Source organism: Egretta garzetta, unplaced genomic scaffold (genome assembly GCF_000687185.1).
Source record: "Egretta garzetta isolate BGI_Z169 unplaced genomic scaffold, ASM68718v1 scaffold348, whole genome shotgun sequence".
NCBI lineage: Eukaryota > Metazoa > Chordata > Aves > Pelecaniformes > Ardeidae > Egretta > Egretta garzetta.
Window position 1 is genome coordinate 73,378 of NW_009260620.1, and position 1,480 is coordinate 74,857.

Here is a 1,480-nt window from a genome sequence, read left to right on the forward strand (position 1 = left end):
GTTATCTTCAGATCAAATCCACCTCGAATTAAGGTTTTAGATAAGGGCTGTGCCCTGGCCTGGGCTGTAGCTGTTTATTTTACCTCTGGGACAAGGTACTCTGTGTGAGCTAGTGTGTGGCTTTCGGATACCAGAAGATGGTGAGAGATAAGTTTTTCTATTCACTGTATCTCAGGGCTCTGATCTTCTGCTTCCCCCGCTTCCCAGCCTTCACAACCACCCTGCTCTCTGCAACAGTGCAGACCACAGTCCCCCCAGCATGGGTAATCCACTGCATCCGGGGGTGGGGGGAGACCAGTACAACCCTTTAATAGGTGGGTTTCCACCCTGGACTCAGCTGAGCAACTGTATATGCCCTTTGCTGCAAGAAGGCTGCAAGAAAGCTCCAGCTCGCCAGCGAACCCAGCCTAAGGGTGGCCAGGTTGGCGACTCTGCGGGGTTACGGAGAGCATCAAGGAGGGAAACCCTGGCATATTGAAAGGAAATGACTGTTACTCTCTTGTCAGCTTGAAGCAGTGGCAAATATTTATGAGAGCTCAACAGCCTGAGTAATAGGGTAGGTTAGAAAATATAAAATAGTTTATTTACAGGGTGACCAATTTTCAGGCTGGCAAAGCAAGATGCTCATTTCAGTAGCACAGAGGGGCCAGATGGGATCCAGGAGGTGAGCAGTGGGTCCCGGGAGGTTGGTGGTTTCAGGAGCCATGACCAGCTTGGACGGCTGCGGCAGTGCGGGGGGCTTACGCGCCGTACTCCGTGCTGAACAAGCACGGGCAGTGCCCTGGTGTAAGAGCTGGCAGGGTGCGAGGAGGATGAAGCAGTGGCACCGTGCAGCTCTGCCCCACTGCTCCTCTCCTCTGCTGGGAGCCAGCAGCACACCAGCTGCTTCTTGCCCTAAACCAAAGGGAAGGGGACTCGACGGCTCCCTGTCCTAGGTCCCACCCCATGCAAACCCCACCATGGTGGGGTTTCCTGTGAAAGAATTGGGTTTTAAGGGATCTGGAAAAATCCAGGTCTGCTGGAGCCAACAGAGTTCATCCTTAGTGAGCCTGGGCGGCATTAAGCTCTGAGGTTCTGGGATAGTTTTCGCAGTGGGTAAGAAGGAACTAAAACACTGTCAGTACTGTCCTGTGCTGGAGATGTAAATCATGGTCGGCTGCTTGGCAACACAAGGCACGGCTGAGCGCCCTTGTCTGCCGTGGCAGCGTTGTCTCCCAGGTTCTTAGTTCTGGAACTACTTGAGAAACAAAACCGGCATTTGAGAGATTAAAGCAAAAATTCGCAGAGAGCCTTTCCAGGTCCCATGCAGGAAGGGTGTGGGTTGAGGAGCAGAGAGGGAAACTCAAGGAAGAGTTGCTTTTGACTTGTCATCTGTCTCTGGCCCGTTTTCTGTCTTGGTAGCAATACTGTAGTAGTAGGAGCGGATTGTGTTTTTCACGGAAATAAATCCTGGACGCTCCTCCCATCTGCAAAGGCACAC

At 52.5% G+C, this 1,480-nt stretch overlaps 1 protein-coding gene across 1 annotated transcript in view; it reads right to left on the bottom strand.

Moving 5' to 3' along the window:
* Positions 1 to 1,234: 1,234 nt before the first annotated feature.
* LOC104132036 (tyrosine-protein kinase ZAP-70) overlaps positions 1,235 to 1,480 on the bottom strand; it is a 31,784-nt gene continuing 31,538 nt past the window's right edge. Inside the window, exon 13 of the mRNA XM_009645279.2 lies at positions 1,235 to 1,466. Within this exon, the coding sequence (XP_009643574.1) occupies positions 1,343 to 1,466 (124 nt within the window). The 3' untranslated portion in view covers positions 1,235 to 1,342. The remainder of the gene's footprint in view (positions 1,467 to 1,480) is intronic.